General features: G+C 37.5%; 1 protein-coding gene across 8 annotated transcripts in view; it reads right to left on the bottom strand.

The window, feature by feature from the left end:
• LOC139084019 (uncharacterized) overlaps positions 1-20,303 on the bottom strand; it is a 47,664-nt gene extending 27,361 nt beyond the window's left edge. For 2 of the 8 annotated variants that reach the window (XR_011541301.1, XR_011541302.1), the window contains exons 1-2: positions 19,871-20,299; positions 16,921-17,094 (exon numbers count right to left, since the gene is read on the bottom strand). Coding sequence is in view for 2 of the 8 variants with exons in the window: in XM_070624566.1 (XP_070480667.1) it covers positions 19,871-20,224 (354 nt within the window). In the remaining 6 variants the exon portion in view is untranslated. Of the gene's footprint in view, positions 1-1,613; positions 3,233-12,103; positions 14,749-16,038; positions 17,101-19,870 lie in introns of those variants that run through there. The other 6 variants (XM_070624566.1, XM_070624565.1, XR_011541297.1 and 3 more) reach the window with 5 other exon arrangements.
• Between the last annotated feature and the right edge of the window lie 557 nt (positions 20,304-20,860).

Genomic DNA, 20,860 nt, shown 5'->3' with positions numbered 1-20,860 from the left:
TGAAGAGCTACTTAAAAATACATATTTCCTCTCCCTCACCCATCCCTCAAATTCTGCTTTAGAAATTCTGACTTACAAGCTCTACTGTGGGGCTTAGAAAACTGCATTTTAGTTAATTCAGCCTTGGATTGTTTTGGACAAAACTTTGAGAAACACTGCCTTCCAGAGTTTGACTGTATTAAAACCAGTTTCCAATTCAGTATTAAAAATATTTACTAAGTTCCTAATTTTTCCTGCATTGGTTAGGCAACGCTGAGCCAGTATCATTGCCCCTGTTTTATACACCTGTAGTCATAATTCACAGAGTTTAGAATCTTGCCAAGAGATGTGGATAAACATTGGACTATCAGATCATTAAAAACACAGCCACTGATAAATTGTCTAAGTGATTGATTCTAAACAATGATGTCTACTGCTATCCCTCCCCCAGATCGCCAATATTCAAATAGTGGCTGTGTTTCTACCCAAAGCCATTTTCCTGGCCTACAATTATAGAAGGTCAAGAGAAGCAGTGTTTTCAACACCATTTAGAGATTATTCATTTGTAAAAATATATATATATATATTAGTGTTTTGATCATCTATACATCGACATTACTTTCTGCTTTATTTTACATTGTTTTGCTTTCTTTCCAAAATTTTATAAATGTGTATAACACTAGACTTAAACTTGCATTAATATTTAAGTATTTAAACTTTGTAATCTTGTATCACATACTTAAAATGGAGTTTTCTGTTTTCTAATATCTGATGTTTCTTAATGACTCATCATCTAATCTTTAATCCTAATTACTATTTAAGAAAATAACAAGACACTGAAGGGGAAAGAAAACACAAAACTTTATCCAGGTAATTCTACATATAGCCTCATTTTATAACAGCTGTGCCAACGTTACTTGATTGTAAGTTAAAGAGGGAAATTGAGTATATGAGAACAAAATGAGTAAAAAGCGAAATTTGTGTCATGGCAGTCTGAATGATATTCACAAAGAGATTTTTCTGGGACTCTCTACAAGTACTAATGAGAACCTTAGTGTCAGACAAATATCTGATAGCATCAACAGAACATCTCATCACTATAATGTTCTGTTATGGGCTTTATTATGGACAACAAACCCTTGCTTCTCTTTAAAATAATATGTCAGTGTTGAGGATGAAGTCTGCCATGCTCAGAAGTGGTCCTTTCTGAAAAGAAGTCAAATATTGTGTGATAAAAAAGTCTCTTGGCTACAGTGTAATTGTACTAGAGACCCCATTAAACTCTAATTGCACAAATCATTGCTATAAGAGATCTGCCACAGATGTGCCAAGATCAAGAGATGTACCCTTAGGTTACCAGCTCGGTAGGAGAGACTGGCCCCAAATAGAATAGAATTACAAGCCCTGAAGGGACTTCATGGCTGAAATTTAAGCAAGTTCTTATGGAACACATCTCTAAAGGAAGCAGTGACTTTATTTTTTTGCATGTCACCCCTCCAACCGGACACATTCATCAAAGACACATTTCAGTCCCCTTTCACCCTGTTTTTTACTAGTTTTGTCTAGGCAGCTACTATAGGTCACTGCTTGTTTCACACCCTGAAACAAGAACAGGGATCTCTCAGTTTTCATTCTTTTTCTTTTTATAGCAGTAACATTGGTTTATAACATTATATAAATTTCAGGTGTACATTGTAATTTGAATTCTGTGTATATTACATCATGTTCACCACCCAAAGACTAATTACAATCCAGCACCACACACATGTGCCTAATCACCCCTTTCACCCTTCTCCCTTCCCCCTTGCCCTCCAGTAACCACCAATCCAATCTCTGTTGCTTTGCATTTGTCATTGTTTTCATCTTCTACTTATGAGTGAGATCATACAGTATTTGACTTTCTCCCCCTGAATTATTTCACTTAGCATAATATCCTCAAGGTCCATCCATGGTGTCACAAATGGCCAGATTTCCTCATTTCTTATGGCTGAGTAGTACTCCATTCTGTATATATACCACATCTTCCTTATTCATTTGTTCCTTGATGGGCACCCAGGTTGCTTCCAAGTCTTGGTTATTGTGAATAATGCTGTGATGAACAGAGAGGTGCATGTATCTTTATGCATTTGTGTTTTCAAGATCTTTGGATAGATATCCAGTAGTGGAATAGCTGGATCATGTGGTAGATCTATTCTTAATTTTCTGGGGAATCTCCATACTGTTTTCCACATTGGCTGCACCAGTTTGCATTCCCCCCAACAGTGTATGATGGTTCCCTTCTCTCCACATCCTCTCCAGCACTTGTTTCCTGTGTTAACAATAGTCATTCTGATGGGAGTGAGGTGATATCTCATTGTAGTTTCGACTTGCACTTCCCCGATTGTTAGTGATGTTGAACATCTTTTCATGTGCCTGTTGGCCATCTGTATATCTTCTTTGCAGAAATCTCTGTTCAGATCTTTTGCCCATTTTTCAATTGAGTTGTTAGATTTTTGTTGTTGAGATGTATGAGTTCTTTGTATATTTTAGACATTAACCCCTTATCTGATATACGGTTTGCAAATATCTTCTAATTGTTAGGCTGTCTTTTCATTTTGTTGATGGTTTCCTTTGCTGTTCAGAAGCTTTTTAGTTTGATGTAGTTCCATTTGTTTATTTTTTCTATTGTTTCCCTTGCTCAGTCCAGACATGGTATTTGAAAAAATGCTGCTAGGAAAGATGTGGAAGAGGGTACTGTCTTTGTTTTCTTCTAGAAGTTTAATGGTTTTAGATCTTACATTCAAGTCTTTAATCCATTTTGAGTTGATTTTTGTGCATGGTGTAAGACAATGGTCTACTTTCATTCTTTTGCATGTGGCTGCCCAGTTTTCCCAACGCCATTTATTGAAGAGACTTTCTTTTCTTCCTTGTATGTTCCTGGCTCCCTTGTCGAAAACTAGTGGTCCATATATGCATGGGTTTATTTCTGGGCTCTTGATTCTGTTCCATTGATCTGTGTGTCTGTTTTTGTCCCAGTACCATGCTGTTCTGGTTACTATGGTTTGTAGTATATTTTGAAATCAGGGAGTGTGATACCTCCAGCTTTGTTCTTTTTTCTCAGGATTTCCTTGGCTATTCAAGGTCTTTTGTTGTTCCATATAAATTTTAAGATTCTTTGTTCTATTTCTGTGAAAAATGTTGTTGGAACTTTGATAGGGTTACATCGAATTTATAGATTGTTTTAGGAACTATGAACATTTTAACTATATTAATTCTTCCAATTTAAGAGCACCGAATATCTTTCCATTTCTTTGCATCTTCTTCAATTTCTTTCAACAGTGTTTTATAGTTTTAACTGTACAGATCTTTCACCTCTTTGGTTAAGTTTATTCCTAGCTATTTTATTCTTTTTGTGGCAATTGTAAATGGGATTGTATTCTTAATTTCTCTTTCTGCTACTTCATTGTTAGTGTATAGAAAGGCAATTGATTTTTGTATGCTGATTTTCTATCCTGCAACTTGACTATATTCATTTATTATTTCTAAAAGTATTTTAGTGGATTCTTTAGGGCTTCCTATATATAAAAGCATGTCATCAGCAAATAGTGACAGTTTTATTTCTTCCTTTCCAATTTGGATCCCTTCTATTTCTTTTTCTTGCCTGGATTGCTCTGGCTAGGACTTCCAATACTATGTTAAATAAGAGTGGTGATAGTGGGGATCTTTGTCTGGTTCCTGTTCTTAGAGGAATAGCTTTCAGTTTTTCTCCATTGAGAATGATATTAGCTGTGGGTTTGTCACATATGGCCTTTATTATGTTGAGGTATTTTCCTTCTATACCCATTTTATTTAGAGTTTTTAACATAAATAAGAGCTTTATCTTTTCAAATTCTTTCTCTGGCTCTATTGAGATGATCACGTGATTTTTATTCTTCATTTTGTTAATCTGGTGTATCATGTTGATTAATTTATGGATGTTGAACCATCCCTGCATCCCTGGAATAAATCCCACTTGATCAGGGTGTATGATATTTTTAATGTATTGTTGTATTCAATTTGCTAGCATTTTTTTTTTTTTTTTGAGGAAGATTAGCCCTGAGCTAACTACTGTCAGTTCTCCTCTTTTTGCTGAGGAAGCCTGGCTCTGAACTAACATCCGTGCCCATCTTCCTCTACTTTATATGTGGGACACCTACCACAGCATGGTGTGCCAAGTGGTGCCATGTCCACAAACGGGATCCGAACTGGCGAACCATGGGCCATGGAGAAGTGGAACGTGCCAATTTAACTGCTGTGCCACTGGGCAAGCCCCACGAGCATTTTGTTGAGTATTTTTGCATCGATGTTCATCACTGATATTGGCCTGTAATTTTCTTTTTTTGTGTTTTCCTTGTCTGGTTTTGGTATCAGGGTAATGGTGGCTTCACAGAATGAGTGAGGAAGCTTCCCCTCCTCTTAAATTTTTTGGAAGAGTGAGAAGGATAGGTATTAATTCTTCTTTGAATGTTTGGTAGAATTCACCAGGGAAGCCATCTGGTCCTGCTCATTTACTTTTTGGGAGGGTTTTGATCTCCTTACTGGTGTTTGGTCTATTCAAATTCTCTATTTCTTCTTGATTCAGTTTTGTAAGGTTGTATGATTCTAAGACTACATCCATTTCTTCCAGATTATCCAATTTGTAGGTATGTAGATTTCTGTAGTATTTGCTTATAATCTTTTATATTTCTGAGCTGTCCATGGTAATTTCTCCTCTTACATTTCTGATTTTATTTATTTGAGCTTCTCTCTTTTTTTCCTGGTGAGTCCAGCTAAGATTCATCAATTTTGTGTATCTTTTCAAAGAATCAGCTCTTGGTTTCATTGATTTTTTAAATTTTTTTTTAATTTTGTATTTCATTTATTTCTGCTCTGATTTTTCGTATCTCCTTCCTTCTGTTGATTTTCGGCTTTGTTTGTTCTTCTTTTTCCAGTTCCTTTAGGTGCACTGTTAGATTGTTTATTTGATATTTTTCTTCTTTGTTGAGGGAGGCCTGAATTACTATAATATTCCTTCTTGGAACCGCTTTTGCTGTGTCCCATAGATTTTGGCATGTCATATTTTCATTTTCATTTGTATCCAGGTATTTTTTTATTTCTCCTTTGATTTCTTCATTGACCCAATTGTTCAGTAGCATTTTGTTTAATCTCCATATACATGTGGCTTTTCTGATTTTCTTCCTGTAGTTGATTTCTAGTTTCATACCTTTGTGGTCAGAAAAGATGCCTGGTGTTATTTCGATCTTCTTAAATTTATTGAGACTTGTTTTTTGGCCTATTATGTGATCACTCCTGGAGCATGTTCCATGAGCATTTGAAAAGAATTTGTATTCTATGGGTTTTGGATACAATGTTCTATATATATCTACTAAGTCCCTCTGGTGTAATGCATCCTTTAAAGTCAATGTTTCCTTATTGATCTTCTGTTTGGATGATCTATCCATTGGTGTAAGTGGAGTGTTAAAGTCCTGTACTATTATTGTAGTACTGTCTATTTTTTTTTATGTCTGTTAATAATCACTTTATATATTTAAGTGCTCCTATGTTGGGTGCATAGATATTTACAAGTGTTATAGCCTCTTGTTGGATTTTTCCCTTTATCATGATGTAGTGTCCTTCTTTGTCTTTTGTTACAGTTTTTGTTTTAAAGTCTATTTAGTCTAAGTATTGCTACCCCAGCTTTCTTTTCTTTGCCATTTTCATGGAGTATCTTTATCCATCCCTTCACTTTCAGTTTGTGAGTGTCTTTAGGTCTGAAGTATGTCTCTTGTATGCAGCATATATATGAATCTTGTTTTTTATCCAATCGGCCACCCTATGCCTTTTGACTGGAGCGTTTAGTCCATTGACATTTAAAGGAGCTATTGATAAATATGTATTTACTGCCATTTTGTTACTTTTTCTCTGGGTGTTTTAGTAGTTCTTTTCTGTACCTTTCTTCTTCTCTTGATCTCTTCCCTTGTAGTTTGATGTCTTAATTTAGTAATAAGTTTGGCTTCCTTTCTCTTACTTATTTGTGTATTTATTATAGGTTTCCTGTTTGTGATTACCGTGAGGTTCATATATAATAAGCTCCGTACAGAGCAATGGATATTGACTTAATAGTCTCTTTAGCTTGACCTCTTTCTAAAAGCTCTACTCTTTTACTCACCTCTGCTTACATTTTATGTTTTTGATCTCATATCTAACCTCTTATTTTTTGTGTGTGTATCCATTACCCTCTTATCATTGAAACAGGTAATTTTAGTACTTTTGGCTTTTAACCTTCATATTATCTTCATAGGTGGTTGACCTGCTACCTATACTGTATTTTTGCCTTTACTAGTGATTTTATTGCCTTTTTTTTTTTTTGGTGGTTTCCGTATTCCTATTTGTGTTCTTCCCTTTCCCACTTAAATAAGTCATTTTAGCATCTTGTAGAATTGGTTTCTTGGTCATAAACTCCTTTAACTTTTGCTTGTTTGGGAAAGCCTTTATCTCTCCTTCCATTCTGAATGATAACCTTGCTGGGTAGCATATTCTTGGCTGCAGGTGTTTTCTTTTTAGCACTTTAAATATATTGTGCCACTCTCTTCTAGCCTGTAGGGCTTTGGTGTAGAAGTCAGCTGATAGCCTTATGGGGTTTCCTTTCTATTTAATTTGTTGCCTTTCTCTTGCAGCTTTTAGGATTCTCTCTTTATCTTTAATATCGGACATTTTAATTATAATATGTCTTGGTGTGGGCCACTTTGGGTTTATTTTGTTCAGTGTTCTCTTTCCTTCCTGTACTCAGATGTCTATTTCTTTCCTTAGGTTAGGAAAGTTTTCAGCTATTATTTCTTCAAATAGATTCTCTGCCTCTTTGTCTCTCTCTTCTCCTTCTGGGACACCTATAATATGAATGTTAGTGAGCTTGATATTGTCCCAGAGTTCCCTCAGACTGTTCTCATTCTTTTTAATTTTTTTTTCTTTTATCTCTTCAGCTTGGGTGGTTTCCTCTAGTCTTTCATCCAGCTCACTGATCGGTTCTTCTGTACCACCTACTCTGCTACTGAGCCCCTCTAGTGAATTTTTCATTTTCAGTATTGTATTCTTCATTTCTAATTGGTTCTTTTTTCCAATACTTTCCAATTCTTTGTTGACGTTCTCACTGTGTTCATCGAGTCTTCTCCCAAGGTCAGTGAGCAACCTTATAACTCTTTGTGTGAACTATTTGTCAGGGAGGTTGTTTATTTCTGTTTCATTTAGCTCTTTTTGAGGGGGGTTGTCTTGTTCCATTCTTGGAACGTATTCCTTTGCTTCCTCATTTTGCTTCTTTCTCTGTGCTTATATCTGGGTATTAGGTGAGTCAGCTATGTCTCCTGATCTTGGAGATGCAGCCTTCTGTAGGAGGCATCTTTTGAGGGCCAGCAGTGTGCTTCCCTCTCATCACCAGCCCAAATGTTCCAGGAGTGACTCCTGTGTGGGCTACATGTATCCTTCTGCTGTGGTAGGCTTGTTCTTGCTGCAAGTGCCCAGGGAGTCTAGGCTTGCCCCCTCACTAGCTGTTTGTAAATAGGGTTTAGGGAGCCCCAGCAGAGTTGGCTTTAAGGTCTAATAGCACACTCCCTGTTGCAGTTTTCCTGTTAAGTGAATAGGCCCCCAGTGTGGCTAGTTGTTATGCTCAGGGGCTTACAATTGCTGTATGTCTCAGGCCTGCAAGGTTCTTGTCAGATTGTAGCTGATTGGGGCTGACCCCAGGCATGGAATCACCTAATTGTTTCAGGCTTTGGAAGGTGGGAGAAATCCTCTTTGTGGCTGTTTGAGAAGCACAAGTCTTCTCCCACTGATAAGACCCACCCCCAACAGGTCCACACACCATCAACACAGTCCTGGCCCCTGCACATGTCCTGATCCCCTGGAGCATACTCAGTTGCCCCAATGCAGTTGCCCTCACAGTCTCCACAAATGGCCCTCACTCTACCTGCTCCTCACACAGGCCCTGCCCCACAGAGGCTGACACACTTGCCTGCCTGAAGAGGATCAAGGCACCCAGTCTATGCAGGCCAACAAGTAACCTGAGGGCTTGCTGTTGGGTGGGGCCAGTCCCTATGGTAGTCTGCCTGCCCTGGCAGAGCTGGATTAAGTTGGCACTCTAGTGGGTGGGGCAGACCCTGGGCCAACAGGCAAGTGGAAGAACTCCAATGGCATCTGCCAGTGTCTCTGTCAGCACACCTGTATTAGGTCACTACAATGGCTGCCACTGTCTCGGTCTCTGGAGAGGTCTCACCTCTCACCAAGATGTGCTCAGAGCCTACTAGGTGAGTCTCTTTTCAGCAAAGGACTGTGAACCTTTCCTTCTGGTGATTTTAGGTCGTTTTCTGAGATGGGTGAATTTTTGCATGGGCACTTTAAGAGCTGGGTCTTTCTGCTTATGTCCAATAGCTTTTCTGGGTGTATTCCCCATAGCAGTTAATAGCCAGTGAAGCCAGATATTCTGACACTCATCTCAATTGTGCTGAGTCCAAAAGATGCTTGTAGCACTAATGTGGCTCTGTTGGGTCCCCATTCCTTCAGGGAAGGCTGTGTACCTTAAGTTTCCTCCTGGCCAGACTGCTGTGAAGCTCTGTGGCTTGCAAAGGTGGCTTTTTTTCTTTCCAGAAAGGAATTTCTGCCTCTTCTGCCTCAGTCAGGACAGTCCCTTGTTGTGGGGGTTCTTTTTGTCCAGTTTTTAGTTCTCTCTCAGGGGTAATTTTTCCAAGAATCGTTGTAACCTGGCTGTGTTCATGGGAGATGAGTTCAGAGTTCACCTACACTGCCATCTTGATGAAATCTCCCTCAGTTTTCATTCCTTTACACACACCTACAAGTTGATCTATCCCTAAAAAATCATCCTGCCCAGATTAACATTCAGATTATTTTTGATTTGTCAGAGTACAGAATGTGTTTTCTTCAGTGTGCTGACAAGGAAAATAGGAAGCAGGATAAAGTCAACTTCCAGTTGATGCTTAGGAATACGGGAGAATATGTCCTCTAGGTGTGAATAAGGATTGACTAAATTTATTCTTGGAATTCATATAACTGAAAAGCTGTATAGATGAATTCAAAACTAAATCCCATTTATAAATTACTTCTTTCACCTAGTTAGATCATTGGAGAGAAAGAGATGGGGATTGTTTCAGAATCCCTGTATAAATAACTGTATTAATTAATTCTATCTTTAACAACATTTTGTAATACTTCATTCTTGTTGTAAAATTAATAATCAGATATTTATACTAAATCTACTTGTCACATCCATAAATTTCAAAGCTAAGAATTGACTCAGGTATTTTTATATACAAATACTAGGATAAGCCAACCGTAATTGACTCTTTCTGTAAGACACTTGTGCCCAGCCATGGCCAATCCAGGTTAAACTGTCTTCTTCAAGAACTCATTCTAAACTGATAGTGTGTGTCTCTTGTTTCATACCAGTAAGTTAAGCCTGAAGGATACAAACATGTCACCCAGAGTCCATGCCTTTAAGAAACTTATAGTATAGTAGGAGAGTCAAGAAAGAGAACAAATAGTAATTCTACATTGTGCCATGAGGTTATTGTTTACAATGAGGTGTAATAGATTTGAGGTGTTTCAAATTAAATGTGTGAAAATTTCCCCCCATAGTCCAAACTGTAAAGGCATTCCAGACTGAAGGACTAGCAGTCACAAAACAGAGGTGGCAGTTATTGTGTGTTTTAGGAAATGCACAGAGTTCAACAGTCAAGAGTGTAGAAGAATATGTAGGATAATGGTGAAGAATAAGAAGATGAAGCTGAAAACAGAGGCCACGCTATTGAAAGCCATGAGCACCACGCTAAGTGAACTGAAATCCCGTAGGTGGTTGGACATGATGGGAGGATTTTACATAAAAGAATGCCAACTTAAAACATATAGTCAGCCAGATTATTTGAGATAATTGTTTAGAAACTATAATAACTGCAACCACAAAGAAATAGACTTCAGTCCCACAATCCCTAACTCACTTTTTTCTCTATTTTTCATCTTTTGCCTCCAGTTCAAGGGATAATAAAAATATTCAGCAAATGAGGAATAAAAGGAAATTTTTTCAATTTGAAAAAATGTATGCAAGGAAAACTTACAGATAACATTATACCTAATGGTTAAAGACTGCATATTTGTCTTCTAAGATCTAGAACAAGGCAAGAATATCTCATAAATTCTGTTCAACATTGTACTAGATATCCTAGCCAATGCAATAAAGCAAGAAAAATAAAAATTATTTATATTAAAAAGGAAGAGATTAAAGTACTTCTGTTTGCAGATGGTATGGTCCTTTATGTTGAAAATACTAAGGAATAAATAAATATTGGGGCTGGCCCAGTGGCGCAGCAGTTAAGTGCACACATTCCACTTCAGGGGCCCGGGGTTTGCCGGTTTGGATCCCGGGTGCAGACATGGCACCACTTGGCAAGCCATGCTGTGGTAGGCATCCTACATATAAAGTAGAGGAAGACAGGACCAGATGTTAGCTCAGAGCCAGTCTTCCTCATCAAAAAGAGGAGGCTTGGCAGCAGATGTTAGCTCAGGGCTAATCTTCCTCAATAAAATAAAATAAAACAAAATAAAGCTTCTATAACTAACAAGTAAGTTTAGCATGTTTAGAACATTTATATAAGAGTAAAAAAACATGAGACATCCCATGCCTATGAATTTAAGGATTCAATATTGTTAATACATAAAATTTTCCCCAATTATAGATTTAGCTCAACTGCAAACAAAAATCAAAATCATGACAGCTTTTTTGTAGAAATTGACAAGCTAATTGTAAAATTTACTTGGAAATTCAAATGTCCTAGAATAGCTTAAACAATTTTGAAAAATAACAAAGTTGGGTATGTTATACTACATAATTTCTGTGTGTAGTATATGCAAGGTGCACAATATGTATTATGTTAAATGAATGAATGAATATCCAGTTCCCCTACATTTAACAAAATCTTACTGTAATGAGACATCACATTAATCTCTAGTAGGAAAAATGAATTATGAGGATGGCAAATGATGATATTAGGAGAAGTAGGAAATAAAAAGAATTAGCAGATCTTAAGCTCTATTAAGTTTGATATGGACACATTATCAGGTAGTAGGTGTCTTTGATATTTGTACAAGAAAAGTTTTCCATAGTCCCTTTTTCAAAATTTCAGCTCAGCATTATGTCCTTTCACTGCCACTCCCATGTTATTTCTCTTGTGATGTATTTAAAATTGAAAAATATATAAACACTTGGGTCATAATAGTCATTAAAATAGAAATAAATCACTCCATACTGAAATCTCTAAGCTTGATAAATCTGTGAAAGGTAAAAAAATGAATGAACCTTGGGTTCACTAATGAGTAATGGATTTAATGAGTAAACCTAATTATCCCATAAATAATCAAGCAAAAAAAAAAAAAAAAAACAGTGATCTTATGCCTAAATTAAAGTCTCTGAACTAATTATGCTGAAATTAACAGAGGTCCACATGAGCTTTCTCTTGAGAAACACAATTTATCTATTTTTATTTTATTTAGCAAGATTTTCACTATGCCTATCTACCTCAAGTCTGATAATATCAGCCAGCAGACTACTGCATGTAATTGTGCCAATGATTTGGAAATTCTCCATGTACCTGAGAAGATACACTAATTATTGCTGATCCTAGCCTAACAACGGCTACCAATGAGGAGACACTGCCATGTTTTGTAGGAGTGGTCACAATGGCCTAAGAAAGCAGATATTCCTAAATTGCCATCACACTATTAAAATGGGATTTGCAAGAAATTAGTTTTTCCTCTTCTCATAAGCAGTAATGTCTTTCAGAATTACAGATTTTTCACATATATGGAAACTAAAGCATAAAGGAAAATTTACTCTAACTTGAAAGATTTGTTGATTCTGGATGGACAACCTGCCATTAGAGAAAACAAGAAATTTACATAACTGATATCAAAATTTTCACTGTACTATCATTTGGAACATCTTTTGTTTTATGCTCAAGTCCAGAACAATAGTATGAGCTGAAAAATGAATAAAAGGAATAGAATGAACAAAATTTAAAAATTCCAGTTTTTTTTGTGGAGAGTGGTGTTGAGAGGGAAGCCTGAGCTATTTTATTTATACATTAGTTACCACTCCATTCACCTGGAAGAGTTGAGGTTTTCTAGGTAACTCTCACTCCATCTATATGGTTCAGATAGTTGATTTTCTTCCATTGTTCTACAGGGATTAAAACAGCTAATCAAATACTCCAGAAATAAAGTAAACAAACATGACTACAACAATTAGCAGCACAGATAATTTAAAAACAATCTCCTCTAAATCCTGAAGGAAGAAGAGTGCACATATTTCACATTGAAGACTCCAAAGCTCTCTGGAACTTCCAGGCTACTTATAGATTTAATATGACTATTAATTTAAGTAGTTAATATTTGCTTATAATTCGATAATGCACACGAGTTTTTCTCAAATATTTGCTATAAATTTTCTAACAGCTCTAGCTGTTGTCATCCAAATTGTATGTGTGAGAAAATGGAGCATCTGAGACATGAAGTCACTTGTCTCTGGTTGTGCAAGTAGACAGCGTGAGAGCCAGGTTCACACACCACTGATTTCACATCATTTACTCTAGAAACAATGCTCATTTCATTCCCTTACCTCATCTCATGTTTTCCTGTCATTTGCTTTATAATACGTGACCTGAACTTTACCAAAACTGTTGCTCCACTTTTTCTTTGAATATTATCAAAAGAGAGTAGCTCTTGATAGCAAGGAGAAATAATTACAGAGAGACAGACTTTAAATTCCCCCAAACATAACACATAATTTTCCTTAAATGGCTATAAAGTTGACTGGAAAAAAAGAGCTTTCAGACATAAAGAAAATTATTGCATACAGAATACCTAAGTTCAGTGTATATGAATGGTGTGAAGTGAGCATAATTTATTCTCAATCAGCCACATTTGGTACATGAGTTCATGACTTAGCAGAACTAATTTGGTGCATCCTGAACAGCTAAAGCTGCAAATACCATTCTGGGACTGAGGGGCTTTCTGCATCCATAACTTTTCTCTTTTTAAACAACCAGTTTTTCACTTGGCAATGTTTATCAACTTACCTCTTTACCATCTAAAAACCAATTTATTTCTCTCTAGCTTAATAACAACCTAAGCTGAATCCCGTCCACAACTACAACTTCATCATGATGTGGCCACTCAGTTCATATTTTGACATCTGCTACCTTTTGAGGCAGTTTATCCCATCTTTGGAATACTCTCGAGTAAAATAAAGTTCCTTCTCACACTGAATTGAAATCCAAGGCTACTGTTTATCCATTGAGCTGCTCAAGTCAAATTTTCTGGTTAGTGTTAACTGCTTTTTCTTACTTCTCAGTTTCCTAATTATTCTAATTACAGCATACAACAAAAACATAAACAAAACACAAAATTTAACATGAAGACTTTTTTATTTTAAAAAGTTTTGCCTAATTTTTTGGCTTAATAAAGAGAAGGGATTTTTTTTTTTTTTTTTTAAAGAGGTTGAAGCCTCTCACAGAACCCAGAGAATAATTGAACACAAATGAGGTTTGGCAAGAATTGAAACCAGGGAAGGTCCAAACTGTGGTGGGATAATTTAGAAGCATACTGCGTGCCTGCTTCCTCTTGAATGGGTGATCTTGGATTCCTTTGCTATCTCAAGATACAAACATCCTTCAGAAAAGGAAAGGAAACTTTTCCCTTCTTCTTCTAAAATTTCTCCCAGTGTCCTCCTGTTCTCGTTCAAACTGATATATGAACTACTTCACTCTTTCAGTTCAGATCTTCCATTCTTTGAAAAACCTACAAAGAAAGCAATAAACGAAGCCCTCTTTGGCCCGCTGCAGACCCTTGTTTGTGGATCAAAAAGTCTCGAGTCACGAAAAACAATGGTATATGGATGAAAATATGTATTAAGAATCCATCAAGTCTGTAACCTACCTAAGCAATTACAGAAAAGTGATTATCCCTGTCAGTCATAAAAATAATTGCAACATATTATGAATGCCCTGATGTCCAACTGTTCTCATTTATCTTTCCACAAGTACAGACTGACTTTATATAAGCCCATTCTGTCAAGTAAATATATTCAAGCTTTGCCATAGGATTTTGTCATTAGACATTGATTTTGTCTTTATTTTATCTGGTAGTCTTTGTGACCTAGAGTCTATAATCTATGATTTAAGTTTTCCTTCTACTATTTTACTTTATAAAACATTTGTGAGTTGGAAGAACCTTGAAGTCATCTAGTTCAAGCTATTTATTTTAGAAATGATAAAAACAAGACTCAGAGAGAGTAAATGCTTTGCCCAAAGTCCAAGTACTATTAAGAGGTACACTTGGGATGGAAGTCCATTTTTTGTACTTATTCCGCATTCTTTCTACAACACCATTCTTTCTATATTACATATTGTGCATGTAAAATCTGAAACAAGAAAATCAGATGATTCGCATAATATCACATGGATCCAAACCTGGTAACTTTGGAACAAAAGAAAATGCCTTACCACTCACCTCATCCTCATCCTCCAGCTCTTCCTTGGCTAACAACTCCAGTAACTCTTCCCTCCTCTGCCAGTTCAACTCTTTTAGTTCCTCTCTGAGATCCTTGAACTAATGCCATTGACACTCACGGTTCCAGTTTTAATACTCTAGAGGCTTCAAACAAATCCAGATAGCAGCTCAGAGTAATGAAATTCTGACTCCAAATGGAATCATCATCTAGAAATGATGCAGGCCTACTACTTCAGAAGACAAAGATCAGCCAATATGTCTGGTTTATTTAATATTTTTTTCTTTCATTTAAAAAATGAGGCATGATTTATATATAACAGAATGCATAGTTATGATTTTAAAAATGTGTAACCAGCATCCCAAATAAGATATAAAACATTTCCCTCATTCCAGAAAACTCAACTTTCTCTTTTTAGTCACTATTCCCACTCTTCTCCAACCATTCACTGACTGACATCATAGACTGTCTTAATGGAAATTTAATCTGACACTAATTTGCGTGTGTATTTGCCTAACTTCTCTCATTAATGTCTATGCTACTGCATGTATCTGCAGTGGATTCCTTTTTTTATTGCTGGGTACCATTTCATTGTATGAATACATCACAATTGCTTTTATCCATTTTCTTATGGATGGGCATGTAGGTTGTTTCCAGATTTGTTTCATCTTATTTTATTTGCTATTATGTATAATGCTTTTATGAAATTTTTGTACAAGTGCTTTTGTGGACATAACTTTTCATTTCTCTTTGGTAAATATCGAGGAACAGAATTGTTGGACCATGGAGTTGATTCATGTTTTACTTTGTAAGAAATTGCTAAAGAATTTTGAAAGTTTACTGAAGTAGTTGCAGTATTTTACCTTCCCACCAGCAAATTATAAGAATTTGTATGGCTCCACATTCTCATCAGCATTTAGTGTTTTCAATCTTTTTTTTATTTTATCCCTTCTAGTAGACATAAAATGGTGTTTCACTGTGTGTATGTGTGTGCATGTTTTGCTCTGAATGAATATTCTTCTTTCCCAAGAGAAGCGAAATCAACAACTTCCGGTATTTAATGTTCTTGAACACTCTGGTGGGCAGATTACACCATCGTCTCTGGCAATATCCTCTTTTCCCTTGGATTCTTACAAATTGTGACTCAGAGATAAGTCACAAATAGTTTTGACAAAGTGGAACACATTTTTAAAAACAAGTAAAAGATACTACAAGTTCCTGATATTTTATTTGCTTTACAATTTAGCATACTCAATGAGAATATATTCTAACAATGTAAAAATATCTTTATCTTGTGCTTTTACAACATTTAATAGAACAACATGCATAACAGGTGTCAATTCACATATTCCTTTTTCTTACTTGCTAATTTTGTTTTTTCTGCTTTATCTACCCAAACCCCCCCATACATAGTTGTATATCTTAGTTGCAGGTCCTTCTAGTTGTGGCATGTGGGATGCCGCCTCAACGTGGCCTGACGAGTGGTGCCATGTCTGCACCCAGGATCCGAACCGGCGAAACCCTGGGCTGCCACAGCCGAGCACGTGAACTTAACCACTCAGCCACGGGGCCGGGCCCGCTAATTAATTTTTATCCATCGATGTCTGTTATGATCTTCCTATGTAGTTTAAAATGCTTACTAGAAAGAAAGTGAACTGATTTTTCCATAAAAATATTCCTGCCACATGGAAAGGATTTTTTCCCATTTTAAGAAGCCTAAGAAAAGAGTTCTAACAATTCAATGTGTACCTTATAGCTCAAAATCCATATGAAAATGGATGCAGTTAAATATTATCCCTTCTCTCTTCCTTTGGCCTGATATCTGATAGAAGATTAATTAGCTCTTAAAAGAATCAATAATAAGCAAAACAAGAAAAGGCTGGCCATGGATAAACAACAACAGCAGCAGCAACAACAACAAAACATGATTATTCAGTCTAAATATTGTGAAGCTCATTGGGCCTCCTACTTGACTACAATTTTAGCTATTTTTTGAGAGAGATTTTCAAGTGTCACCATATTAAGGAGAAAGGGAAAGTTACTGCCCTTAGAAAATGTGTTGTCTAAAGAAAAAAGAAAGGACATTTGCCAATTACACGTGTTTGTGAGAGATCAGTTGACAGATGTATGTATATTTACACACGTGGTTAGTATACTTATCAAAAGTAAATAATTTTACAGTAAAAGAAGGAAAGAAGGCCAAGGCTAAGGACAGGGGAAAAAAACTTAAGTCAATTAAAAAAGCTAGTAAGACAAAATTGGCTTTAAAGAGGCATGAAGTACAAAACAAATGCAATTTTATGCAGAAGGAATAAAGGCACTATCAGCCTATACTTAATTATCCCACAGGTACCTCAGATTCAGCATACTCAATACTATACCTTTGAGTCTCTAACTTCTCCTCCTAACGCGAATCTGACTGTAGCACTCTATTCCTCAGTTCAGGAAACAGCACCATCATCAGGGTATCATCCAACCGGGAGATCACATTCATCTTCTCACTCCCCTGGTCCACTCAGTGGCAGAATCCCATCACCTTCTAATTGTCTTCCTCCCTGTAACTGCCAAAGTCTTGTTTTAGGCTCTCTTCATCTTTCCCTTCTGACTAGGCTTCTCACTTAGCCTCCCCTTCTTTCAGCCTGACTTCTGTACTGCAACTGTACTTTATAAAAATAAAATCTAATTAAGCAATCTCCTGTTTAAAATCATTTGGTTATACACTGTCACATATAAGATACAATTTAAAATCTCAGCTTATGATTCAAGGATCTTTATGAATTAGCTTCTGCCTATACACCGAGCATTATTTCCTGCTAAATCCTCATTCACACCCTAAATTCCGAGTGCACTGAGCTACTTTCACTGCCCTTTCTTATACCTCACTGGCTTTGCATACACTGTTGACCCTGTGGAAACTCTCTTTAAACTTCATATGCACCCTCTCCCCTCATGTAATTCTTTACCTGGCTAGGTAGCTCTCAGTCATCCTTCAACACCCAACTCAGGCATCATCTCTGGGAAGTCTTTCTCGTCTGCCCATTCCCTCTTTTGCCTTCGTATATTCCCATACTACTTTTGAGATATATTATGCTGTTTTCTTTGGAAAGTTTAAGTCAGATTTATCAAGGTATAATTTTTATGCATAAAATAATCTCTTTTTAGATGTGCAGTTTAATGAGTTTTAACAAGTATAAACAGTGTTAAAATAAACACCACAATCAACATACAGAGTAATTCCATTCCCCCCATGCCCTTTTACTATCAACTGCCTCTCATCACTTCTAGACCTGGGCATCCACTGATCTGATTTCCATCCCTGCAGTTTCTCCTGTTTCAGAATGTCATATAAAACACAAATTTTATGTGGCAATTTTTGTCTGGTTTCTTTTACTTAGCATATCGCCTTTGAGATTTATTTACATTTTCCCATGCATCAGCAGTTTGTTCCTTTTCATCACTATGTAGTATTCCATTGTATGACTTGCCACAATTTATTTTCAATTCATTAATTGATGGGCATTTAAGTCATCTGCAGTTTTGAGGTATTCTGAATAAAGCCTCCATGAATATTCACATACAAGTCTTTGGTTGCACATATTTCATTTCTTTGGGTAAATACCTAGGAGTGCAATTGCTGGCCTGTATTGAAAGTGAATGTTTTAACTTAATATGAAACTAGCATATTGTTTTCCAAAACATCTATAGCATTTTTCATTCCCTCCAGCATTGTATAAGAGTTTGAGTTACTCTGCATCCTGGTTAGCACGTCTAAATTTCAGCCATTCTAGTGGATGTATTGATGTATCATTGTGGTTTCACTTTGCATTTCCCTAATGAATAATGATGCTGATCATCTCTCATGGACTCATTTTCCAACTGTACATCTTCTTTGTTGAAGTGTCCATTCAACACATTTGCCGTTTTGTTAAATTTGGTTGGTTCATTTTGTATTATTGAGTTGTAGGATTATATATGTGTATATATTATACGTGTATACATATATGTATAATCCTACAACTCAATAATACATATACATGTATATTTATATACATACATAAATATATGTATATATTATGTGTATATGCATGTGTATATGTGTGTATAATATTCTGGATATTAATATTTTATATATAATTTGTAAATTCTTCTCCAGATTTTGGGTTGACTTCTCATTTTCTTAAGTGTCTCCTGAAAATAGAAGTTTTAAATTTTGAAAATTTAATTTTAACTATTTTGTAAATTTTTTTTAACAATTATTTTTATCATTCATTCATTTTGTTCCCTAAGAAATCTTTGTGGAACCCAAGTTTACAAATATTCTCTGTTTTCAACTAAAAATTTTGTAGTTTTAGTTCTATAATATACTTCAAGTTTTTTATATAATGTGACACACCGTTCATTTTTATATGAGACTATCAATTGTTCCATTTGTTGACAACACTAACTTTTCCCCATTGAATTACCGTGCAGCTCTGCTGAAACTCAATTGACCATACACCTGTGCGTTTATTTCTGGACTCTCTATACTGTTCCAGTTATATATTTGCATATCCTTGCACAAACACTATACTCTCTTTATCAATCTGGCTTTACAATAAATCTTGAAATCAAATAATGTAAGTCTTTCTACATTTTTTTTTCAAAGTTGTTTGGACCACACAATGTTCCTAGAATTCCCAAATTTCAGCTTATCCATTTGAAGAAAATACACCTCTCCGGAATTCTGATTGGGCTAAGAGTCAATCTATATAGCAATTTAGAATGAAAATTTAATTTATCTCAGCAATGGTTTGTAGGTTTCAGTGTACAAATATATTTGTCAAGATTTTTCCAAAAGTATTTAATATATTTAGGTGTTAGTGTTAATGTATTTAATTACAATTTTCAATTGCCCATTGCTTAAATATAAAAACACAGTCAAGTTCTGTATACTGCCTTGAATCTTGTCAGACGGATCAATGACCTAATCAGATCTCGTGGGTTTTATACGCATCTAGAGATTTTCTACACAGAGCAACGTTGTCTGGACTGTCATTTGACGTCTACCGTGCATAAACTCTAGGGACATATTTAATCAGTTATTTGCACCTCCTGGTAGCTTCGCTGTGCCGCAGAGGGCTGTCCCAGGCCGCGGGCGGGCAGGCGAGGCGGCGCAGGCCCCGCTCCCCACGCTGGACTAAACGCGGCGTCCGCGCAGGAGCTGGGGGAACAAGCACGCCCTCCCGGGTCAGCTCTGGCCTGAGACGTCGCCGTTTCTGAGGGACACGCGCCGAGAGAAGGGCCTGGGCCGCGCCTGACCCACCCGGGGCAGCACCGCGGGCGAGCTCTCACCTCCGCCTCTCCCGGGTTCGCGGAGTTCCTCGAGGCTCCCGCGCCGCCAGTCCGCAGCAGAGGCTCGTGTCGGTGGCGAGTTCTCGGGCCCCCGGCAGGGGTCGCGCCTGCATGGCCAGCGCGTGGCGCCGCCTGGCCGCCTTGAGACAGCGGCGTGGACGGCGCGGCCCTCTTGGGGGAGCTGCCAACCGCCGCGCTCCCGCCGGGCAGCTCCTGCACCTCGGGACTCAGGGCCGGCTCCACCTTCACTGAAGGGCAGCCTCGGCCAGATCGGTGGTCCTTGAGCCCGTGCTGCGCCGACAGACCCAGGACGGGCCATGAGACCAGGCGGCCCCCACAGGGCCCTCTCAGCATCACCGGGCCAAGCTGGGCCACCCCCTCAGAGGGCGCTGAGGGCCGGCCTCCCTGTGGCAGGAAATGGGTCTCTGCCCTGAGGTATGCTGGGAAATGGGGCCCTTGGTGCACCATGGGAGACTGGGCAGGCCACGTGATGTCCCGAGGGCTCATGGGAACCATAGCCTCTGACTTTTCAGCCTCGTGAGGGCAGCCGCTGGTCCTATCCAGGGCAATACAAAGAAAAAGGGGTTTCGTGGGAGTTGGGATTGTTCCATCATGTTGTTGCCAGTAGATTTGCTAGATCAGCCAGTGTAAGTCTTCTATTTCACATTACAAGAAAATGAGAGTTTAGTCCATTTATTGAATACGTAGTTGTTGTGCACCGGACCTGTAACCAAGCAAAGAGGGGCTCGTTCTGCTCGTGGCAATCTGGTGTCAATCCATTGTAGACATGCAGGTGGTTGAGAAAGGAAAGTTTATATGATGAGCTAGCGTAATCAGAAGATGGCGGACTAGTGTCCTGAAGAACCATCTTAAAATCATACAGGGTCTTGAGGCAGTTATGTGGGGGACATGGGCAGGGAAGGAAGGGGTTTAGGAATGTCGGCTATCCAGTGTGAGGAATTTTAAGGCACCACGTATGTCTTTCTTCTG

This window comes from Equus przewalskii, chromosome 6 (assembly GCF_037783145.1).
Source record: "Equus przewalskii isolate Varuska chromosome 6, EquPr2, whole genome shotgun sequence".
NCBI classification, from domain to species: domain Eukaryota; kingdom Metazoa; phylum Chordata; class Mammalia; order Perissodactyla; family Equidae; genus Equus; species Equus przewalskii.
This window is presented reverse-complemented; position numbering and strand designations above follow the sequence as displayed.